Raw genomic sequence first — 21,271 nt, 5'->3', positions numbered from 1 at the left:
GCAACTGAAACATGGACCAGAGGAAAGTCATTGCCTCCCAAATGGTTGGGCTCTCCAAAATTTCACTTATGAATATAATTATTAATTCCAGGAATCCTGGTGTTTTAGTCTTTAAACTAAGAACTGAATTTCCGGGCACTGTGTCTTGGCTGGGGAGACCAGTGTTAAAGTGAAGCGTAGTCTTCAAATCACTCCATGTCTTTTTTCCAATTCTCCTCAAACGATGACTCACTTTTCAGCTGTAGAATAGTGTTTCCTTTGTCCTGCTTTGCGGTATCCAAACTTTCGGAAAAAAGAATGAGGCACATCTGCCGTACTACCATCTCCCAGACTGACGGCTGTGGTGTCACTCAAAACGGGAAAGGAATCACCTCTTCCTCATAAGTCTTCTTTCTCCTCTTCTGCACAGATGCAGGCTGCCCGCTGACTGTTCATAAAGGGCCGGCAGCCCAAGGTCCAGACAGTGTTGAACACAGTATCAGCCAGAGAATCACAGGCTACTTGAAAAAGATTAAGAGAAATAGAAAGGTTAATATACAAGACTACCCCAAGTAGTCTGAGTAATTTTGAAGAGGCAGCGTATTTCCAAGGATAACATGATACCCAGAGGAAAGTGGAGGCAGTGATCCAAATACAGAATTTAAATGAAAAAATAGATTTAAGAGAAGCTTTTTCAGAGGAGCTTCTATCCAATCTAGTAAAGCAGAACACACTTTGGGATGCCCTTCTTTTACGGGCCTCCAGGTAGATACCATGATTAGCAATCAGAATGCCCCACATCACTGTGCTCACTCCATGGAAAATTTACCTTTTTTTTTTTTTCAGAATACTCCCTCAAATAACACTACTATGTTTCCTATAGCTTTCCCTATTCAAGTGTGGGATGAATAACCAGGTTGCTAATATTTCGTGGAGGATTTTTGCATCTGTATTCATCAGGGATATTGGCCTGTAATTTTATTTTCTTGTGGTGTCCTTAATCTGGTTTTGGAATAGGGTAGTGCTGGCCTCTTAAAATGTCTTTGGAAGTGTTCCCTCCTCTTCTACTTTTTGAAAGAAGGATTGGTATTAATTCTTCTTTAAATGTTGAAGCCATTTAAATGGCTGATTAATTCTTTTTTGAATGTTGAAGCCACTTTAAAAGTGAAGCCACCTGGTCCTAAATTTTTGTTTGTTGGGAGATTTTTGATTACTGATTCAATCTCCTTACTAGTAACAGTTCTGATCAGATTTTCTATTTCCTCATGATTCATTCTTGGTAGGTTGTATGTTTCTAGGAATTTATCCATTTCTTCTAGGCTGTCTAACTTGGTGTATAATTTTTCATGGTAGTCTTTTATGGTTCTTTGTATTTCTGTGATATTAGTTTTAATGTTTCCTCTTTCATCTCTGATTTTATTTATTTGCATCCTCTTTTTTTTTCCTTGGCCAACCTAGCTAAAGTTTTGTCTATTTTAACTATTTTAAAAAACAGCTCTCAGTTTAATTGATCTTTTCTATTGTCCTTTTAGTCTCTATTTCATTTATTTCCACTCTGATCTTTCTTATTTCCTTCCTTCTACAAACTTTGGGCTTCATTTGCTTTTCTTTTTCTAGTTCTTTGAGGTATAAAGTTAGGTTGTTGATGTGAGATCCTTCTTTTTTTTGATGTTGACATTTATTGTTATAAACTTCCCTCTTAGGACTGCTTTTACTGCATCTCATAAGCCTTGGTGTGTTATATTCTCTTCTGATTTCTTCTTTGGCATATTGGTTGTTCAGTAGCATGTTGTTTAATCTCCACATTGTTCTCACCACTTCTATTCAATACTGTACTAGAAGTTCTAGCCAGGGCAATTGGCAAGAGAAAGAAATAAAAGGCATCTAAACTGAAAAGGAAGACAATATGCAGATGACATTATCTTGTGTACAGAAAAGCCTAAGGAATCTACTAAAAATTTATTGGAACTAATAAATGAGTTCAGCAAGGTTGCAAGATAAAAGATCAGTATACAAAAATCAATTGTAGTTGTATACATTATCAGCAAATTATCTGAAAATACAATTAAGAAAACAATTCCCTTTATAATAGCATCAAGGGATTTCCCTGGTGGTACAGTGGTTAAGAATCCGCCTGCCAATGCAGGGGACACGGGTTCGATCCCTGGTCCAGGAAGATCCCACATGCTGTGGAGCAACTAAGCCCTTGTGCCACAACTACTGAGCCTGCGTGCTGCAACTATTGGAGCTCGCATGCCTAGAGCCCATGCTCTGCAACAAGAGAAGCCACTGCAATGAGAAGCATGCGCACCGCAATGAAGAGTAGCCCCCACTTGCTGCAACTAGAGAAAGCCTGCATGCAGCAACCAAGACACAACACAGTCTAAAGGCCTAATGTTGCTTTCATAATGCATAATTTTATACATTATTTGTAGATTTCTACATATATATGATTTCCCTCTGAGATTGATATGTTAGTTTTAGTTAATGTATAACACACTAAAGTGTAAAGATTTACAGCTTACACAACTTCACACAGTACATCATTAGTAAAGTCAGAAAGCTATCCATAAGTCTTCTTATCAAATGCTATTTCAAATGGAAGAATAAAGTCACAAATATCAGGAAAAAAAAGAAAAAAAAAAGCATCAAAAAGGATAAAATAGGAACAAATTAAACAAAGGAGTATAAGACCTGTGCTCTGAAAACTATAAAACATTGTTGAAAGAAATTAAAGAAGACCCAAATAAGTGGAAAGACATTCATGTTCATCGATCAGAAAACATAATTTTGTTAGGATGGCAATATTCCTCGGGATTTCCCTGGTGGTCCAGTGCAAAAGAATCCACCTTACAATGCAGGGGACGTGGGTTCGATCCCTGGTCAGGGAACTAAGATCCCACATGCTGCAGGGCACCTAAGCCCACACACCACAACTACTGAGCTCGCACGCCTCAACTAGAGAGCCTGCGTGCTGCAAACTACAGAGCCCACATGCTCTGGAACCCGTGCACCACAACTACAGAGCCCACGCGCCCTGGAGCCTGCGCGCCACAACTAGAGATGAGAAAACCCGCACGCCACAACTAGAGAGAAGCCTGCGCACCATGACAAAGAGCCCACGCGCCGCAATGAAAGATCCCGCATGCCTCAACAAAGATCCCGTGTGCTGCAACTAAGACCCAAAGCAGCCAAAAATAAATAAAATAAATAATAAATAAATCTTAAAAAAAAAAAGATGGCAATACTCCTCAAATGGATTTACAGAGTCAACAAAAGTCCTATCAAAATTCCACCTGCCATTTCTTGAAGAAATTGACAAGCTGAACCTAAAATTCATATGGAAATGCAAGAGATCTAGAATATCTGAAGAAATCTTGAAAAAGAACAAAGTTGAAGGACACTTCCTGATTTCAAAATTTACTACAAAATTACAATAATAGGAACAGTGTGGTACTGGCATAGATCAATGGAATAGAATTGAAAGTCTAGAAATAAACACTGCAATTCTGGCAAATTGATTTTTGGCAAGGGTGCAAAGACAATTTATTGTGGGAAGGAATAGTCTCTTTCAACAAATGGTGCAAGAACAAATGATGGGAAAGAATAGTCTTTTTCAACAAATGGTGTATGTCCACATACAAAAGAATGAAGTTGGACCCCTTTCTTACACAAAAATTAACTAAAATGTATCATAGGTCTAAATATATGAGCTAAAACAAAACTCTTAGAAGAAAACTTAGGAGTAAATCTTTGACCTTGAGTTAGGCTAGCCTTTTTACATATGACACCAAAAGTACAAGAAAAAATTTTTAAAAGGATAAAATGTACTCAATCAAAATGTAAAACTTTTGGGCTGCAAATTATATCATCAAGAAAGTGAAAAATCAGGCTTCCCTGGTGGCACAGTGGTTAAGAATCCTCCTGCCAACGCAGGAGACACGGGTTCGAGCCCTGGTCTGGGAGGATCCCACATGCCGCGGAGCAACTAAGCCTGTGCGCCACAACTACTGAGCCTGCGCTCTAGAGCCTGCGAGCCACAACTACTGAGCCCACGTGCCACAACTACTGAAGCCCGCGCACCTAGAGCCCATGCTCTGCAACAAGAGAAGCCACTGCTATGAGAAGCCTGCGCACCACAACGAAGAGTAGCCCCTGCTCAGCGCAACTAGAGAAAGCCTGCGTGCAGCAACAAAGACCCAACACAGCCAAAAATAAAAATAAATAAATTTATTTAAAAAAAAAAAGAAAGTGAAAAATCAACTCATAAAATGAGAGAAAACATTTGCAAGTCATATATCTGATAAAAGATTTGCATCCAGAATATATACAAGAAGTCTTATGACTCAATAATAAAAAGACAAATAACCCAATTTAAAAGGGGACAGATGAATAGACATCTCTCCAAAGCAGTTATTTAATGGCCAATAAGCACATAAAAAGATGCTCAACATCATCAGCCATCAGGGAAATGCAAATCAAAACCACAATGAGATATAACTTCACACCCACTAGGGTCTGTAATAAGATAAATAATAACAAGTGTTGGCAAGGATGTGGAGAAATTGGAACCATAATACATTGCTGGTGGGAATGTGAAATGGTATAGCTGTTTTGGAAATCAGTTTGTCATAAAATTACCATATAACCCAGAAATTCCCCTCCTAGATATATATCCAAGAGAAATGAAAACATGTCACCACAAAAACTTGTACATAAATGTTCATACCAGAATTATTCATAATAGCCCAAAAGTGGAAACAACCCAAATGTCCATCAATTGATGAATGGATAAAGAAAACATATTATATCCATACAATGGAATGTTATTCAGCAATAAAAAGCAATGAAATACTGATACATGCTACAACATGGATAAACCTTGCCAAGGGAAAGAATCCAGTCACAGAAGACCACATATTTTATGATACCATTTATATGAATTGTCCAGAATAGGCAAATTTATAGAGGTAGAAAGCAGACTAATGGTTGCCTAGAGCTAGCCAGGGGAATGATGTAGTGAGACTGCTAATGGCTCTAGAGTTTCTTTTTGGAGTGATGAAAATGTTCTAAAGTTAATTGTGGGGCTGATTGCATAACTCTGTGAACATATTTTAAAAAGCATTTAAATGGTTGAATTGTATAGTATGTGAGTTATATCTCAATAAAACTGAACAACAACAAAAAAATGAATGATCAGAGTATTTCAAGCAGAGGGAACTGAAGAGGCAGAAAAATTTGCGCCATCAACCCACATAGTTTGGAATAGCAGAAGTCAGGAAAGAAATCAGAAATAAGCAAGATGATGCTGGAGAGGTAGGCTAGGACTGAATCAGAAAGGGCTATGAATGTCATGCTAAGGACTTGGATTTAATCCTTACGAAGAGGAACCTATTGAAGGACTTACACGGAGGGTGGAGATGATCAGATTCGTCTGGTATGAAAATACTCCTGGTCTTTATGGGGTCAATAGATTGGATGGGACCCAGAGATTGGGTTAATCTGTAGTAACCAGGCAAGTGATATAACAAAGAGATATTTAGGAGAAAGAATCAATAGGATGTTGCTTGGAGGGAGTAACTTGACCTGACCCTAGATTAGCAGCAGGCACTTTTTCACCTTTTGTAGGTACAGATAGAATGATACTCCCTTTTACAGGGCCTAATTAATTATTCATATTTTCAAGCCCTCACACATTCACTTCAGGACGACACTCTAGACATTGATCTATAACAAGATCCGAGATTCTTCCTGCGGCTGACTTTCTCGGTGGCATGGGGCCAGCTCTTCATAAGCCTGAATTTCAAACTTCACTATCTAAAAATATACAATGCTAATACCTGCATGTAATGTTCGGGCTTCAGAAACTAAAGGATTACGGCTTTTCCTAAGGTAAATTAGGAAAAAGAAATTACAGAATCAGTGCTAGAAATTAGGTAGGTAAGCAGTTGTTTGAAAATAATTATCCTCAAAGATATAGAGACCTTTACACAAAAAAGATAGATTTTTAAATTAAAATTATTTCCCTGACGAGAACAAAATAAGGAGAAAAAAAAAAAAAGGCTTATTAAACCCAACCACGTAGTCCTATACAGAATAACTCCTGATATGGAAAATTATTTAACAGTGGAATGGATAACGAAAGCCAGTTGGGCAACTCTTGCTCTGTCCTTAGAGGATAGATTTTTATTTCTCTGGGAAGGCTTTGGTATGGCCCTGTCCATCAGGAGTGGTGCCAGCAGCTCCTGGGCAGGACAGCAAGAACTTTAGTGAAGGATTGCCGAGAATCTTCCTTCCCCCTTGCTTGCATTGGTCACAGAGTTCTATAAAGAAAGATCAGTGAGCTCTGATGGTCTCTTTGAGTAAAAAGGCTCTGGCTACATTTCTGTGTGAAAACAGGAACAAAACTCCCTGCTCACGGGTAGATGCACTTAAGATTCCTACCTTCTACGTTGGAGACAAAGCCCAGACTCCGCTTAAGGTCAGAGCAGATAGAGTGGAGACACCATCGGAATTTTGCATCACAGCGATACTTGTTGGCACCGCAAGTGTCATAACAGACGTCCAGCTGGTTGCAGCACTTGGTCATTGCTGGAATGCCCAAGTCCATCTGAGGAAAAGTGAAGGAAGAAAAGTGAAGGAAGAAAATGCCACGTTTAGACCAAGGACCTTAGGCAACCTTGCCTACCTTGTTCTCAAATTCCTGTTACAGATTCAGATCAATTCAGAAGCACCGATGACTGGAAAGAATACATCAGGTTGACAGTCACAGGATGCTAAGTTTTGATCATGATCTAGTTATTAGTTTAATAACTTTGAATGGCCCACTTTTCTTCTTTTTCTTTTAGGGTTTAGTAATTTTCAAATTCACAGGCCACTATAGTGCTAAAAATAGAAATCAGAAAGTTAGGCAAGAGGGCATAGCTTCAAGACTTGCAAATTCAACTAAAACCTATGCTATATGAGATTTTGTTTAAACAAAAGATTCCAAGGCTCAGAAATATGAAAAATTAAGCCTCAGTTCATGAAGAGGTCACCAGCATTTATCAGGGATCCATCCCATGCAGCACTGTTTTAAGTATGTGTATATGTGTTTGTATGTGTCGAGGAGCAGAGTGGGGATAGAACATAGTTCCTGACCACAAGGGGACTATGATCAAACAACAATGTAACACACACACACACACACACACACATTTATAAAGCATCCTATAAACAATTACAAATGTGTCATAAACTAAGTTCATAGACTGCCACATGTAGAATTATCAAACAGGAGTTTTTTTGAGAGGATTATTAGAGATGATGGTAGACTTAAGATACAGCAGATAAAGAAAGGAAATAATGAGCAAATCATATATGAGCAAGTCAATTAGTTTGTTTAGTCTTTCAAGGGTCTTAGCAGGGTGATGTATTAAGGAGAAAGGCAAGTTGATAGATGGCCTTGACATCCAAAATAGCAAGTTAGATTTGATAAAGACTCTTGAGGAAGGAAGGGACATGATACAATAAGTGATTAAAGAGGAGTAATCATTCTGCGGTTTGTAAAACAGATGAGAACAGGGTGAGTTTAGAAATGGATCTTTTTTTTTTTTAACATCTTTATTGGAGTATAATTGCTTTACAAAGTTGTGTTAGTTTCTGCTGTATAACAAAGTGAATCAGCTATACATATACATATATCCCCGTATCTCTTCCGTCTTGCGTCTCCCTCCCTCCCTCCCTATCCCACTCCTCTAGGTGGTCACAAAGCACCGAGCTGATCTCCCTGTGCTCTGCGGCTGCTTCCCACTAGCTATCGGTTTTACATTTGGTAATGTATATATGTCCATGCCAATCTCTCACTTCGTCCCAGCTTACCCTTCCCTCTCCCCGTGTCCTCAAGTCCATTCTCTAGTAGGTCTGCATCTTTACTCCTGTCCTGCCCCTAGGTTCTTTTTTTTTTTTTTTTTAATTCCATATATATGTGTTAGCATACAGTATTTGTTTTTCTCTTTCTAACTTACTTCACTCTGTATGACAGACTCTAGGTCCATCCACCTCACTACAGATAACTCAATTTCGTTTCTTTTTATGGCTGAGTAATATTCCATTGTATATATGTGCCACATCTTCTTTATCCAGTCATCTGTCGATGGACACTTAGGTTGCTTCCATAGACCTGGATCTTTTGCAGTTCTTCTCATAATATAGACTTGGACTTGGATGGAAGCTGTGAAAATCTGGTTTCGAGGTATGGGTGGGGATTGATTAACCAGCTATCACAGATCCTTTCCTCTTGGGTCTCCTTAAGTGTTCTCTTGTTTGAACTTTTACTACAAGACCACCTAGAGCAGGATATGGACTTTGGTAGTTTAAAATGCCCTTTTAAGCAAAAACCAAAACAAAGCATTATTACGTTAAGAGATAATCTAACTCATTATACTAGGCAAAGGCCTGGACTCAGCAATTCTGGGTAAATTCCCATCATCTGATACCTGGAGCAAACTACTTTGCTTGCTCCTCACCCCTAAACCTAAGAATACATCACAACAGAGGTAACAGAATTAGATGAGTATAGTGCCTATCATTCAATTCAACTCAATTGGAAATTCTTGAACTAGTTCTAAATAATATTTGTACCAGTAAACAAAATGACATTACTCCCAAAATAGAGTGCATACCACTTCCTTAGCTACTAAATTGATATCAAGTAAAAGATATTAGCCAAAAATACGTTGTTTCTCTACTGTATATTTGGAAGGATTGTCTTTCTTCTGTGTGCATTCACATATTGATGACTGTGGACCAGGTTAGGCATACAGCTGCGCAGGTTGTGCAGTGAACAAGAGTGTCGTATCTAAGGGCGCACCTTCCCACAAGACATCATAGATTTATATATTTATTAAGAAAAATATCCAGCCAGTGGCAGGCATTTCCTTTTCTTACAAAATCAGTATATTAAGCTTAGTTTCTGACAAATGGAAGAAAACCATCTTGAGGAAAGGGAACTTTTTTTCAATTTGCACAAAAATGCCACATGGGTGAGCAGCATTTTAGTTAGAAGAATAAACATTATGCTGCTTAGAAAATTACTACAAAAATCTTTTGAACCAGCAGAAAAGTGAAGTTTAGCCTGATTAAGACACCAACTAAAGACATAGCTAAACTATGATTTTAGATATGAAATCCTTCTACCTACATTTTACATGAAACCTCTTTTCTAAAGTGAAAAAGGTAAAAGGGCTTCCAAGGGGTCTTAAAAGAAATTAATTATTCCTTGTTTTTAGAGGAAGTCGACAGCTTGAGAAACGGTCAGAGGCAAAATGATAAATGTTTCGCCAGTGGCTGGTTGTGTGTGTGGGCATGTGGATGGGTGGAGGTGTGTTTGCCGGTTTCTATGATGTTAATACTCCAAACATAGTTGGTTGGACGGTACCGTCACCAAGTCAGCCGCTTGCAAAAGTGCTGAGGATACAGCAATCAGCCCTCACTGGTACTGGTCAGTACCAGTTTGCTCCAGTACATCACTGGAAAGTCTCACCAATTTAAATAAGTCAAACTTGTCAGATGTATTTCAAATTAAGTTATGTTTGGTTCACTAAGGCTCAGCTGATATTTGCATTGGTGCTTTCAGAGTTCACTACACAACGGCTTATCTGGGGGATAGCTGCTTCTGAGAAAAGGAAATCAGAAACTTTCTTTGAAAATTATCTCCCTTTCTCTGTATCCAAGTTAAAATACTAATCATATTTCTCAATCATATTCCATAAGTGTTGAGTTCCATCAGTGGTAACTCTTGGATTAGTTTTAGTTAAAACCAATCACCTAAGAAAACAATGGTGGTACATACACTTTCTGGTACCTTGAGACCCAGGAAATAGGAACTGCAGCCGTTGGGCTCCTGAGGCTTGTATCCAGGTCTGGGCATTGGTGCCTTTCCTAGCAGGGGAAAGAGAGGAAAGAAGCGGGAAGAAATGTTTAGAAATTAAGCATTTGGGAACATTCATCAAATAAAAATGATCTAAAAAGCATGTTCAGTTTTTCCTTTAAAAGTCACTGCTCCTGGAACTTCCCTGGTGGCACAGTGAAGAATCCGCCAGCCAATGCAGGGGACACAGGTTCAATCCCTGGTCCGGGAAGATCCCACGTGCTGCGGAGCAACTAAGCCCGTGCGCCACAACTACTGAGCCTGCGCTCTAGAGCCCGCGAATCACAACTACTGAGCCTGCGTGCCACAACTACTGAAGCCCACACACCTAGAGCCCGTGCTCTGCAACAAGAGAAGCCACTGCAATGAGAAGCCCGCGCACCGCAACAAAGAGTAGCCCCCACTCGCCGCAACTAGAGAAAGCCCGCGCGCAGCAGCAAAGACCCAACGCAGCCGAAAATAAAATAAATAAATAAAATTTTTTTAAAATTTAAAAGAAAAAGTCACTGCTCCTCACCAGACTTAAATTAGGTGGTGATGATGATTATGATGATATCATAAAAGAGTAATAACCTTCAGACCAGGTTGGCGTTTTTCTCCTAATATTGAAGAATTTTATGAGCACTCATTTACTAACAATTCTAATGTTTCTTACATGCACGACCTTGAAGATAAAGTCTGTGGCAAAACCAAACTAAAACTCAAGGTTTCTCATTCTTTTATCCACTGTAAGACCACATACTATGCACAAAGACCTGATCATACACTTAAGGGATTAGAATTAAAACAGTACCACAAACTTTTTTAGAATAACGTGAAGGAAATTTTGCAAGATTCCATAAATGCAGACAAAGCATTGTTTACCAAAGGGCAAAGAAAACACCCCAATGAAACATTTTAGGTATCTGTGTCACAGAACTAAGGCGAAACTATCTGAAAAGCTTTGGATTTCTTGGTTTCTCCTACATGGCTTTTGGGTAATTTTATAATCTTGCAAATACATACAGAGAAGCTTTGTCAGTGTGTCAAGGGTAGTCATTATAGATAAAGATAACCTTGACCTGAGATGACCTCAGGACAGTCATCTGCAGTGAGTATTTTTATCCCATTATCCAGACAAGGAATATGGGGCTAAGAGGTTTTGTGACTTGCCTGAGTCATATAGAAAGTGGGGGGAATTGGGATATAAATCCAGATATCCTGTTTGTCTCCAAAGCCCATGTTCTTTCCCCAGTTCCTTTGCCCCATGTAGGAGATGCAAGACGTAACAAAAGACGGAGGAAATAAGCTAAGAATTAATCCTCCAAGTGAGACATATGGCATTTCCTCTTTCTTTTCTTTCATCTTCTCCTGCCAGGTATTTTATTTTCAATTATTTTGTATTATGAAATATTTCAAAACTGAAGTCAGAGAAACAAATACCCATGTACCCACTACACAAACACAATGAACGTTAACTTGCCAAACGTGCTGTAAATATTTCTTCTGTTTAATTAAATGGTGTAAGTACAGTTGAAGCCCCTTTGCACCCCATCTTTCTGTTTTAATTTTTAGGTACGAAGTCTATGCTTTAGAGCCCTCCCTCCTTATTATTCTTAAAAACTGCCTTCATTACTCTTGGACTTTTACTCTTGCATATGAATTTGAGAGTCAAATTAGTCTACATGAGACATGTAGATTATGTCTACAAGAGATGAAATGAGGATTTTTATTTAAAATACATTGAATTTATAGATTAATTTGGAGACAACTGACTTTCTTATAATATTCTGAATTCCCAAACATGGGCCTAATATAGCTTTCCATTTACCTAGGTCTTCCTTTATGTCTTTCAACAGAGTGTTATAATTTTCTCCATATATTTATTATACCTCCTGCATACTGTATTATTCAGATGCTTAAACAAGATAGGATATCTCATCAAGATCCAGAATTAAGGCTCAGAAGGCTGGAATGATAAATCTGACCTTTTCTGGAACCCAGGCTGCTTCTAGCCTTCAGCTCTACCAGCCCTGGAATTTAGCCCTGACTCTCATGGTCCAAGATGGAGCTTCAGCCAACACATCCATATTACAAGCAGCAGGATGGAAGAAGGAGGTGGAAAGGTCAGAGCTCCTCTCTTTAATAAACACACTTCAGAATGTTACACACATCACTTCATCTTACTTCCCTTTGGCCAGACCTTAACCAAATGGCAACACCTAGTTGCAAAGGTGGGCTAGGAAATGAAGTTTTTCTTCAGTGGAGGCAGCCATGAGCCCTGCTGGAAGTTGGGAGGAGGGCTTATGAATGTAGAAAAGGGGGACAATAAGCAGTCTCTGCCACAGTCTGTTTGGGTATTTGTTGCTGTGGTACAACATGTGTATATGATGGTGTTTCAAGATGGCCCTCAGTGATCCCCATCTCCTGGTATTCATAACCTTGTGTATTGTCCTAGGGTTGGTCTGTGTGATCAACAGAATATGGCAGAAGTGGAGCTATGTTGCTTCCAAGATTACATTGTAAAAGACTACAACTTCTGGGAAGGGTAAGCTGGGACGAAGAGAGAGAGCAGCATTGACATATGTACACTACCAAATGTAAAACCGATATCTAGTGGGAAGCGGCCGCATAGCACAGGGAGATCAGCTCGGTGCTTTGTGACCACCTAGAGCGGTGGGATAGGGAGGGAGGGAGGGAGACGCAAGACGGAAGAGATACGGGGATATATGTATATGTATAGCTGATTCACTTTGTTATACAGCAGAAACTAACACACCATTGTAACACAATTATACTCCAATAAAGATGTCAAAAAAAAAAAAAAGGCTACAACTTCTGTCATGGAAAGGTCCATTGGTAAAGAACTAAAGCTTCCTGCTAACAGCCACATGAGTTTGGAAGGAGATCTCCAGCTTCAGTCATATCTTCAGAGACTGTAATATCAACAGGCAGTGTGACTACAACTTTATGAGAAACTCAGAGCCAGAAACACCCAGCAGAGCCCCTAGATTCCTGACACTCAGAAACTGTGTGATACAATAAATGTTTGTTATTTTCTGCTTCTAAGTTTGGGGGTCACCTGCTACTCAACAATACTTAACTATTGCAGTTGCCATTATGATTTGCATCTCTTTTTCATTACATTTTTTTCTACGACAGCTTTATTGAGATGTAATTAATATATTATACATTCACCCATTTAATGTGTGTAATTCAATGGGTTTTAGCTTTTCACAGAGTTTTGAGACCATCACCACAATCTAATTTTAGAACATTTTTATCATCCCCGTACCCATCTTTAGCAGTCACGCTCCATCTTTCACAGTTCATCCATATTATTTTTATGGCTGAATAATATTCCATTCTCTGGATCTACCACAGTTTGTTTATTCATCCACCATTGATGGACGTGGTGGTCATTTCCATCTTTTGGCTATTGTGAAGAGTGCTGCTCTGAATAATTGTGTACAAGTATTTGCTTGAATATCTGTTTTCAGTTCTTTTGGGTATACATACCCGAGGAGTGGAATTGCTGGGTCACATAGTAATTCTGTTTAACTTTTTGAGGAACTATCAGCAGGCTTTCTTCAGCAGCTGTACCATTTTGCATTCCCACCAGAAATGCACAAAAATTCCAATTTCCTCAATCCTCACAGTTTCACTACAATGTATCTATAGGTGGACTGTGTATCCTTACCCCACTTGGAACAAGCTGAAGTCTCGGGTGTCTTTCACCTCTGGAGAATTCACAGCCCTTGTCTGAATTTTTTATTTTCTTCATTCTCTATAGTTTCTCCTTCTGGGCCTCTTATTACTGAATGGTGAGTCTTTTTAATCCTGTCCTTCATATATCTTAATCTCTCTTTCATATTTTCTATCTTTTTCTCTCTGTACTGAATTTTTACTAGCTTCGTCAAATTTATTTTCCATTTTACTAATTATCTCTAGGTTGACTAACTGCTAGGTTATCTGCTATGTAACCCATCCACTGAGTTTTTTTCTTGTGATGACTATAATTTTCATTTCTTGGAGTTCTATGTAAATCTTCTTTAAATCTGTGTATTCGTTTTCATTGAGTTCTGTTTTTTAATTATGTTTTCTATTCCTTCTTTTATTTCTTTAATAATTTCAAATGTTGTTTTTTTTTATTATCTCCAGTCCTTGGGATGCCGTTTCATTTTTTAATGTCTACTGACTCTCCCGCATGGTGGATTATCTTTTCGAATGGTATGTAATTGTTTTCAGGAGGGCTTGTTTTTCTAAATGAATTCCTGTGCCCTGTGTCACATACTACAGAGTAGTCCCTAATTGCTTTTGCTGTGGCTCTAGGAGTCCCAAGATAAGTGAGACACATGTCTTTATGTTAATTTCTCAGCTTGGGATACTCACACCAGGCCAGCTGTATAGATTCAGATTCCTCACCTATGCATAGTGTATGCTTCAGGAGTGATTTTTTTTTTGGCTGCATTGAGTCTTCATTGCTGTGTGTGGGCCTTTTCTAGTTGCCGCAAGCAGGGGCTACTCTTCCTTGTGGTACGCAGGCTTCTCATTGCAGTGGCTTCTCTGGTTGCAGACCACAGGCTCTATGTGCGTGGGCTCAGTAGTTGTGGCTCACGGGCTCCAGAGTGCAGGCTCAGTAGTTGTGGTGCACAGGCTTAGTTGCTCCACAGCATGTGGGATCTTCGTGGACCAGGGCTCGAACCCATGTCCCCTGCATTGGCAGGTGGATTCTTAACCACTGCACCACCAGGGAAGCCCAGGTAGTGATTTTTCTTAGTGGATGTTCTTTATTCCTCCTCCAAGCTCCATCCCCAGGTGGACAGAAAGCATTCTTGCTACTTCTTGGAATATTGGATAACCCAATAATCTAATCCCTTTTAAACAGACTAGACAGTTTCTCAGGCTCTAAGCTTTATGCAGACTGTTCAGTTCCAACTTTCCAATTCTTACAGGTGAAATTTACTTTTCCTCTCTCTGTATGAGCAATAAAGCCCATTCCTCAGCCCCTGGAGTCTATATATGTTCCAGACTGACACCCCAAGGGCCATGGCAGCATCAGCTCCTGCTACCACTTTGGCTTTTTGTTTCCCCTTCATTTCTGGAACTTGAAGTTTTCCCTTTATTTCATTCTAGGTTGAGTGTGTGTTTTTTGTTTTAATATTTTGTTTCCACCTCATCTTTCTTGTTATTTGTAATGGAGAGGTCCTGTACTTGTTGACAGAGTCCACCAGCCCACCAGTAATCCCTGCATTACTTTTCAAAGGTCTTGAGAAATATAACTTAGCATTGATACTCTACTAACCTGCCGTGTGTGTGTGTGTGTGTGTGTGTGTGTGTGTGTGTAGCACTGGGAATAGGGGAATGGGTAAAGTGTATTAAATAATATTAGTAATCAAATTACACATATGAAAATAATCACACTATGTCATACAATTAAAGCGTATTGTTTCTTGGAGGTGAGACTATGGTGATTTTATTTTTTCTTCAGATTGTTCTTTTGCAAATGTTCTACCTATACTAGCTTTATAGAAATCAGGAAAAAAATTTCAATGAAGAAACAAATGTCTAAATTTGATGGTGAAATTTAACTCTTTAATAATTTCTCTGATAAAGGGCTTTTGCAGCAGACTCAGTCCAGTTTCCTGAGTTACCTTCTGCCCTTTTTGCAGTTCGTAACTCACAGAAGATAAAACTCTGATATCCCGGTTTGAAAGCTAATGGGACACCAACTATAGACACGTCCCACCTGGCCTGATATTGATGATAGTTGTTTTTTTTTTTTTTTTTTAATATTTTACGAAAGCTGTAGAAATTCTGTTTGAAGCTTGAATTAAAAGTTCTAAGAAAAAAGGTGATGGTTTGAGTCCAGACAGAAATAAGGTACTATATCCTCATATTACAGTTGGAGCAGATTTGAGTTGTGTTGAGTCTTTTCAGTTTGATGTTTTGAGCCTAGGCATCAATAATGTACAATGTCCACAAACTAATTTTATTTTTTGGTTTTGGCTATTTATAAGAGTGGGAGGCTGACCATCTGATCTTCTGGATCAGGGCTTGGCAAACACTGGCCCAAGTCCAGCCCATTGCCCGTTCTTGTATAACCTGCCAGATAAAAATGATTTTTATATTTTTAAATGATTGGGGGAAAAGTAAAAACAAGGATAGTATTGTGTGACATATGAAAGTTATTTGAAATTAAAATTTTAGTGCTCACATAAAAGTTTTTTTTTCAGAACACAGCAACACTCATTCCTTACATATTAGCTACAGCTGCTTTCATAGAAAAAAAGAGCCGAATGTTGTTATGATCTTGATGTGAGGATGGTCTTTTAAGCAAGACAAAAGATGCAGAAGCTATAAAGAAAAGGACTGATAAGACTGGTTCTTAGGAAAATTTAAAACTTCTGCATAAAGTGAAACACCACAAAACACTTAAAAGACAAATGAGGGAGTTAGGCATGAAACCCGAAAGTTCTACCCGTAGGAAGGTCCGCTGCCTCCCGGGCCCCACCGTTTTTCTCTCTGTTTTGTCACTGAAAACAACAGTAAAAATGTCTGGGGCTTTATCACCCAGGTCAAGGGTTAAGCCTCCTAGGAGGGTGTGGCCCTTCTCCCCACCCAGCTGGTTCCCGCAGAAGTGGCTCTGTGTGCTCCACCAGAGGTCTACCTAGGAGTCCAAGGGCCGTATTTGAAGGGCACATCCTGCTTCCTGCCAGAAACCCTCAAATACAGCATGAGGAACACAACAAGGGAACAAAACAGAACTGTGACAATTTAACTGAAGCAATAAACTCTATTTCAGTCACTAAAACACATTAAGTTACTGCATGAGGTAAGGCGAGCGACTTGTCCTGGTTTGCCTGGGACCATCCTTGTTTTAGTACTTAAAGTCCCACGTTTCAGGAACCCGCACCCCTTCCCTCCATCACCGGCAAACCTGGACATTTCCTCACCCTTCTCGAGAACAAACTTTGCTCTCTAAGTCAGTAGCTGTTTTCTTTTTGGGGGCCACAGGTCCTCTAAGAATCTGATGAAGGCTGTGAATTCTTTGTCTAGAAAAATGTATAAACTCACAGGTTCATAAAATTTTGCTCTAAGATTTCAAACAGATAAAAAGTTCTCCTGAAAATAAGAACGCTGATATTTAAGGATACCTTTCTTCCTAGAACTAAACCCAAGAAGAAAATCATCATGAGGTCCTTTTATCAAAGTGTGACAGTGTGGATAATAGCTTAAATCATGATTTACAAGACACAGAAACTCTGCCTCAGAGACCTTCATAAAGGCACAGAACACCTAAATCATCATTTGACAATTTCTTCCAGAAGCTGAGAGGGTGTTGTCCAGCCACTGGGATTTCATGTTTTTTAATTTTATTTTGAAAGGGAATCTGAAGAATCAGAATGCATAGTTAACCTGTTCACCAGATTTTGTCATAACATTTATAAAATTTGTTTGGTACCTGCCATGTTCCATACGGCACTAATTCTTTATATATATTATCTTTAATTCTTACAACAACCTTGTAAGGTAGGTATTATTAACATTAGTTATAAACATGAGGAAACAAAGGTTGAGAGATAAGTTGCCCAAGGTCATCAGCAATGAGACTCCCCACCCCACCCCCCCAGTACAAACCCCTGATTTTTCCATTACTAGTATTTCTCAAAGTCTGGTTCGAGGACCACGTATGCAGTACCTAGCACAGACCTACTGAATCAGAATCCCTGAGGTGGGAGAGGGAATCGTGTTCACATTAGTGCAGACCCCTTAAACCAGTTGTACCATGTATGCTATTGATCCGTGCTGAATCTCGTTATATTTACAGCCCCATCATTTGGCAAGTTCAGATGTTGTGTGTTGACCTGAAAACGAGTTGTAGATACAAGAAGTGTGGAAAGCAATATTGATACGCTAGTGTAGGCTAGCAGGATACAAATACACCTTTGCCTGTCTGAACAACCTATGGGCTGAATGACCCCTTAAATAGTGCTCTCTACCTTGGTCGCACTTTGCAATCACCTGGGAAACGTTAAAAATAACGATGTCTAGGTCCAACCCATGGAGATTCCCATTTAATTGATTAGGGCAGCAGGCATTTTTTAAAGTCCCCCCCCCCCAGGTGATTCTAAGTGCAGAGCGAGGTAGGAACCACTGTTTTAAGCAGTGGTAAGTACCTACCAAATGGCAATTTTTTTTCTTGTAGACTAACTGTTGCTAAATTGTTCCTTCTGACAAAAAAAAAAAAAAAAAAAAAATTGCAGTTTTTAAAGCAGTTTTTTCCTCAAAGCGTGGCCCCAGGACCACCAGCAGCAGGATCACCTGCGAACTCTTAAGAATGCAAATTTTCTGGTCCCACCCCAGACCTACCCAATCAGTATAAGAGGGGTGAGGGCCAGCAGTCTGTTTAAACAAGCCCTTCAGGGGATTTGCAGCATGGCAAGTTTCTTTTAAAGAAAGAGAAGCATTGTGCACAAGAAGTGTATCACAAGGCAAACAGAGACTCAGTTCGTTATTAGGCGTTATCTGTTCAAAAGCCTGCTTGATCCACAATCAACTTAAGAAGAAGTTCTGTACTGCTTGGGCACAGCCTCCAGGTTCTTGGCTCTGCTGCGTTCCAGAGGTAACAAGTCTTAACCCCCTATTTCCTGCGTGTTTTTCAGACCCCTGGTCGGGCAGGTCCTGTTTTGTAGAGTGGAGTTATTTGTGTTCCTGCAATCTCTCTGTTGACTATTCCCATCCCCCACCCGTGGCTGCTGCATCGACCGACCCAGGTGCAGGCTTGCAACCAAAATTTGCTAAAATCTTTTAATGCTGTTTTGCTAGAGAAAAAAGAGGGTTTGGTTCTCGTTTCCCTCAAAAAAAAAAAAAAAAAAAAAAAAATCCTTCTGTTATCTATTTGCTAAGCCACGGACCTAAGTCTTGTGTTGCCTCCAGGAAGGAAAATAGCACCAGTGTTGATCAAATATCTGAAGTGAGTTAACCCTTTCCTGCCCCATCCATGCAAACTAGGTGAGAACAGTCCTTGTGACAAGGCATCTCTGAATTAGTCTAACACACCTTGGATGAAGACATTGCTAGCGGTCCAGGTGGGTCCTAGCACAGATTTACCCTATGGAATCTTCACAAAGACGCTGCAGCTTCCATTTTTCAACATTCCCCTCTGAGATGAAAGCTTCTGTGCTGTAAAACTTTTTTATTTTTTTACTATTTGAAATGCATCCTCTTTATTTATTTATTTATTTATGGCTGTGTTGGGTCTTCGTTTCTGTGCGAGGGCTTTCTCTAGTTGCGGCAAGCGGGGGCCACTCTTCATCGCGGTGCGCGGGCCTCTCACTATCGCGGCCTCTCTTGTTGCGGAGCACAGGCTCCAGACGCGCAGGCTCAGTAATTGTGGCTCACGGGCCCAGTTGCTCCGCGGCATGTGGGATCTTCCCAGACCAGGGCTCGAACCCGCGTCCCCTGCATTGGCAGGCAGATTCTCAATCACTGCGCCACCAGGGAAGCCCCTGTGCTGTAAAACTTTTGGTTCTGGAGGATTAACCATGGTCTCTTAATCACTCCCCGTTTATAAGGAAGGGATTTCCCCCGCTCAAAGGTTAAAAAGGGACTGCGAGACTGTTTGGGTGAGTCCAGCAAGTGTGTAGCTCTTTTAGTCTCTCTCCAAGCTGAGTTTTATCTGTTGAGTGTCTGGAGAAAATATTTCTCAAGTGTTTTCCTGCTAGGCTAAACTTGCCATTTTCATCTCTTAATCCCATGATGAAACATCTGGTAAACTAAACAGTGAAGCAAATGCTGTATGAGGCTGTGTATGCTTTCAGAAATATTCTCGTTTGCGTTTGAAGTTACCCCTTGCCTCCCAGCTGCAAGGTCCAGGGCTCCACATTCTGCCCCCGTTACACTGAATTCCAGTGCGAGGTGAAGGGAGAACGGGCCACGGGGTCTGCTCTTCTGCAGCCAGGCCTGCACGCAGGCTCCCGTGTACCCTCTTTACAACTCAGGTGAGGTCCTACCCATTCAGTTCCACATCCCACACCAGGCCTGAGGGACAGTTCCAGGCCTGCTTGGGGCCTGATGCCTGGTGGACAGAGGCAGCTGGCAGACACCCATCCTACCCACCAAAGGACTGCCATTGCTGACTGAGGCAGGGACAGCTCTCTTGGGGGAGTGCGGGGGTCAGGCAAATTGATCAGAGACTGACAGATCTGGAAGGAAGGTGTGAACTGCATTCAGGGGGAGAGGCGAATCCATTTCCAAGCTAGGAGCAGAGTAACTGAGGAAGCTCAGAGTTTTCTGGCAGAATTTTCCCTGAATGTTCAGCTTAGTTTCCATCCCTAGGAACACCTCCCAAAGACATCTCTTATTCTTTCTCCCCACCCTTGCCACCTTTTCCTAAGTACCTACCTGCCTCACAATAAACCCATTAAACTGTCCCCAGGGAAACAATTCTCACAAAACTCCTTGGAATAGGTTTGCCAGATAAAACACAGGAAGCTCAGTGAAATTTACATTTCAGATAAACAACCAGTAATTTGTCACTATAAGTGTGTCCCAAATATCTCACATATTTTAACAAAGTCTTGGTTGTTTATTTGAAATTCAGATTTCACTGGGTGTCCTATATTTTTAGTTGCTGAATCTGGCACCCCTCTAAGAGGTGGATAACAGGAAAAAGCGCATGACAGATTGTGGCCCTGCTCAGGCCGTTCACAGGTCCACCAGTGAGAGTCTCACCGGAAGAGAAGCCGTGCACTCACCATATCGGCATCTGTACTGACAGACTCCATTTTTCCCTCCCAGCAGTTCCAGAAAGGAATCGAAGTAGCTGTTGACAGATTCAAAGCTGCCCCGGATGTGCCGAAGGCCCCAGTCTGAATAGGACTCCTCTGCGTCAGGGCTGGTGTCACTCTGAGCCAGGCCACCCCCCAGGCTGAGCCACAAAATCAAGAAGCTGGTGGCCAGCGTCATCCTGTAGCCAGGTAGGTACTGAGGTCCCTCCTCAAACCCCAGCCAGTGTCCCAGGAAGTCTGGGTACACGGCCCACCGGCCAGATGCCAAGCAGGACTGGGAAAGGGATTATCTGGAGCACTCAATCTGTGTGTTCCCCAGAGGTGGACTTTAAACACAGCTCTGGAGGTTGGGATGAGATCAGGGCAATTAGAAAGGGCAAAGGTTAAGCAGTAGGAGGGCCTATCTGAGGGATGGCCAGTGAGGGAGAGAACACTTCAGAGCGGATTCCCGGGCCTGGAGCAGGGGGATGTTAGCCAACTTTTCAGAGGCATGAGTTGTGGAACAATTGGAATTCTATCCCCAACCAGCTGGTTAACCTATGGATTAGTTACAAGTTTGGTCCCCTAGGACAGGCCTCTTGACACAAAGGACCTAGCCGCACCCCTAAGC

General features: G+C 40.6%; 1 protein-coding gene across 2 annotated transcripts; it reads right to left on the bottom strand.

Moving 5' to 3' along the window:
• Window positions 1–143: 143 nt before the first annotated feature.
• PLA2G12B (phospholipase A2 group XIIB) lies at window positions 144–20,839 on the bottom strand. Of its 2 annotated transcripts, none has more exons than XM_061197419.1 (4): window positions 20,629–20,839; window positions 9,812–9,900; window positions 6,424–6,589; window positions 144–500 (listed from the first exon to the last, which is right to left on the bottom strand). In XM_061197419.1, exons 1-4 carry the CDS (start codon window positions 20,837–20,839, stop codon window positions 379–381), a joined length of 588 nt encoding a protein of 195 aa, XP_061053402.1. In that variant the 3' UTR covers window positions 144–378. The 2 variants fall into 2 exon arrangements, with proteins under 2 accessions (XP_061053402.1, XP_061053408.1); XM_061197425.1 differs by having other exon boundaries at window positions 144–497.
• Window positions 20,840–21,271: the final 432 nt, after the last annotated feature.

This window comes from Eubalaena glacialis, chromosome 1 (assembly GCF_028564815.1).
Source record: "Eubalaena glacialis isolate mEubGla1 chromosome 1, mEubGla1.1.hap2.+ XY, whole genome shotgun sequence".
Lineage (NCBI taxonomy): Eukaryota > Metazoa > Chordata > Mammalia > Artiodactyla > Balaenidae > Eubalaena > Eubalaena glacialis.
This window is presented reverse-complemented; position numbering and strand designations above follow the sequence as displayed.